At 38.7% G+C, this 3,117-nt stretch overlaps 1 protein-coding gene across 4 annotated transcripts in view; it reads left to right on the top strand.

The window, feature by feature from the left end:
* Positions 1-939: 939 nt before the first annotated feature.
* Positions 940-3,117, top strand: part of LOC114071843 (arylsulfatase D-like) — a 17,111-nt gene continuing 14,933 nt past the window's right edge. Inside the window, exons 1-3 of one of the 4 annotated variants that reach the window (XM_027909725.1) lie at positions 940-1,149; positions 1,976-2,025; positions 2,565-2,714. In XM_027909725.1, coding sequence (XP_027765526.1) covers positions 2,000-2,025; positions 2,565-2,714 — 176 coding nt within the window. In that variant the 5' untranslated portion in view covers positions 940-1,149; positions 1,976-1,999. Of the gene's footprint in view, positions 1,150-1,941; positions 2,028-2,564; positions 2,715-3,117 lie in introns of those variants that run through there. The other 3 variants (XM_027909726.1, XM_027909723.1, XM_027909724.1) reach the window with 3 other exon arrangements.

Raw genomic sequence — 3,117 nt, 5'->3', positions numbered from 1 at the left:
ACAACATTGTTCTCATAGAAACGTACATAGAAAGTGAGAGCTGCAGACAATTTGCTATCTTGAGTCTGACTTTTATTTATCCCAGGTCTTCAAAATAGGAATTTTTCAAAGAAAGTTTCACAGATTGAACAGTACTGAATTGAGTGGTATTAACTATGTGGCTTTTCACTGAGTGTTGCCAAACTGATGCCACAAATGGCTACTGTGTGTATCTGAGTACATATAAAAATATGAATATTTTCTTTTATGCAAACTGGCTTGATTTGGGATTTCAGTATCCTGTGTTTTGATGGAAAGGTAAATACTTTTTTTTTGTTGTTTAATTTGAATTTTATTGCTTTAAATCAACACAAGAAAACAACTAATAAAATATGAAAGATATGCAAGCTAACTTCCTCTCCCCCCCGTTCCCCCTCTCCATTCTTAGATTATTAAAATGGATGAAGAAAGGCATAAAATATAAATTATTTTGGGGGAGGGATTAATGATGGGAGAGGGAGAAAAGTATTTTACTTTAAGCCAAATTCAGTTCAGATAGCAGAGAGGACTGTTTGCTTGCAGCATGGCTTCAGTGGCACTTTGGCGAGAGTGGTTCCATACAGGTCTCCAAAAATGCACCCTCTGAACTGTTTGCTGCTGTCTCAGCTGCCAGGGCCAAGCAGGGACTGCACAGCTATGTGTAAGGGGACCCGGGCTCCCTTTGATTGTTCCGAATGGGGAAAGCTGCTTTCACCGTCCACTTTGCTCCAATCAGAGCTGTTAAAGTTTTGCTGCCTGGACTCCCACACCACCTTTCACTAAGAAATGGCTTGACAGGGATAATACCAGTCAGTGCTGTAACTGTTTATTACCTGCTATTTTACAGGCAGCTTCTAAGGAAGCTCAGCCTTGGGCTCCAGGCTGTGCTTTAAATCAGCGTCTCTCTAGTGTGAAGTGCAAGCGCTTAGTGACAACCAATTGCACAATTAAGTCTGATTTTTTCCAACTCCCTTTTATTTCAACTGTTTTGGAGGCCCATAGTATGTAAATGTAAAAGATGGCTGAGGTATTTTCCAGTTCTTTTCCTATATCTACTTAGGATGCAGCAAAGGCACAAACTCAAATGCAGGAAACTGAGTGTCTGTACATAGCAATGCTGTATCAGCATTGGTAAGTAAGTGTTTGGATGCTGATTTTCTAAGTGTAGAAATTTCAGTTTTCCCTTTAAAGCTTGTAGTGTTGATGGATAAAATGTAAGGACTATGGATATTAACTAAGCTGCTTAATTCATTGTTTCTGGAAAACAAAATATGAAACAAACATCATTTATAAAATTGAGATGCTTGGGACAGTTCAACTAGACATGGGATAAATTTGAAAGGAGTCTATTTTAAAGCTTCTGAACGAAGTTCATTTGGCCCTTGTTTCAAAGCCTTTAAATAGTTTTTCTTGTCCTGGCAGTGAAAGGAAAAGCCCCAGAGAAACCTATGCATTCTCAGAGTAAAATAAAAAGAGGATAAAAATTCTTCTAAGAAAATATTACTGGAAAAAGATGACTAGAATTTCTAGAACTAAAAATACCTCTTTTAAGCCTGAAAGTGAACTTGGCACATTACGTGAAGAAGCAGCAGGTTGCTACTATCTCTATGATCACAGAAAAATAAATTACATTGACTGGATTTTAAAATGTTCTTCTTTTCCATTTTGAACAGTGAGTGTTTTTCATACAGTTGAGTCATGTAAGAAAAGAGAATTATTTTGCTATTTTAAGATAAACTTCTCTACACAAAAAGAAAAATTCTCTACAAAGTGAAGAAGTGCTAGCAAGAAAAATAACATTAATGCCTTTACTCTTTTTTATTTAGGGTCTGACTTGAGGTGCACTTCAGTAAATAAAACAGAATGTTAGCAGGCTTTGGTAAAGTTTTCAATCTATTTTTATTGCGTTGACTACTAGGAAGATGTAAATATGATAAAGGTACTCTTGGTTTTGCAGGATCTGAATACTCCAAATGCAGAAATGATTTGGCAGCTAGCATCTTATTGGTAAGAAAACAATCATGAGTAATTATTATATCATACTTAGATCTCAGTGAAGCTTAATAATGACATAATACCGTGTTATAAAAGAGTAGCATTGTTTATCCATAAAGTACACTAACAATGTGGGTTTTGCTTGTTTGTGTTTTTTTCTTGTTATTAATTTTTGCACAACCCAAAGGTCTCAGTCCAGTCAAGAATGATGTCAGAGGAAGTTGATCCCATTCTCAGTTTCCCAGACCAACTTCTAATAAACATCCCAAGCCGTTGAAGCACAATCACTTGTATGTCACACGCTACATGTGAATTCCCATGTGAGACTGCTCACAGGAAACCTGGAAACAAGGAGATTTTAAAGTTATGGACCTGACATTCTCCTTTTCATTGCATCTGTTTGGGTCAATGATAAACACTTAGCACACCCTCTGTGTCTGGACAGAGTGGTCTGGTCTGCAGCCAAGTTTACACTGGAGGGTCTTTGGCCACGTGTAGGGGGCATGATGAGTGGTCAGGTCACTGGCTTCTTTCCTTCTTCTGTGTTTCAGGTCACCCCTGGTTACACCCCTGATTTTTGGTCTGCTGCTGCAGCCACCACTCACACAGCTTTCCATCATCACACAGCCAAACATTGTCCTGTTGATGGCTGATGATCTTGGCATAGGGGATGTAGGTTGCTATGGGAATGATACTATCAGGTAAGGAAACTGAGTGAAAGAGTGAGCAGAGCTGGTGTGATATTTAATGTAAACCTGAAATCTTCCCATAGCCTAGATGCAACCCCAGGGACAGCTCTGCTATGTGGAATTGCTTTACTGTGGGAATATGCCAATTGTTCTTGTGTATCCCTTAATTGCCTGACATTCAGAAAGAGCTCTACCCAAATATAGAAATGTTGTCCCCTCTTTCAACATATTCATAGAATCATAGAATCATAGAATAGATTGGGTTGGAAAAGACCTCCAAGATCATCAAGTCCAACCCCTGATCCAACTCCAATTACTATAGCATGGCACTAAGGGCCATATCCAATCTCTGCTTAAAAACCTCCAGGGATGGTGAATCCACCACCTCTCTGGGTAGGCTGTTCCAATGCTTGAT

This window comes from Empidonax traillii, unplaced genomic scaffold (assembly GCF_003031625.1).
Source record: "Empidonax traillii isolate 1590-97213 ecotype Southwest subspecies unplaced genomic scaffold, ASM303162v1 scaffold2331:size27195, whole genome shotgun sequence".
In the NCBI taxonomy this organism is placed as follows: domain Eukaryota; kingdom Metazoa; phylum Chordata; class Aves; order Passeriformes; family Tyrannidae; genus Empidonax; species Empidonax traillii.
Note: the sequence above shows the minus strand (reverse complement) of the source record. Positions and strands in the feature narration are given on the sequence as shown.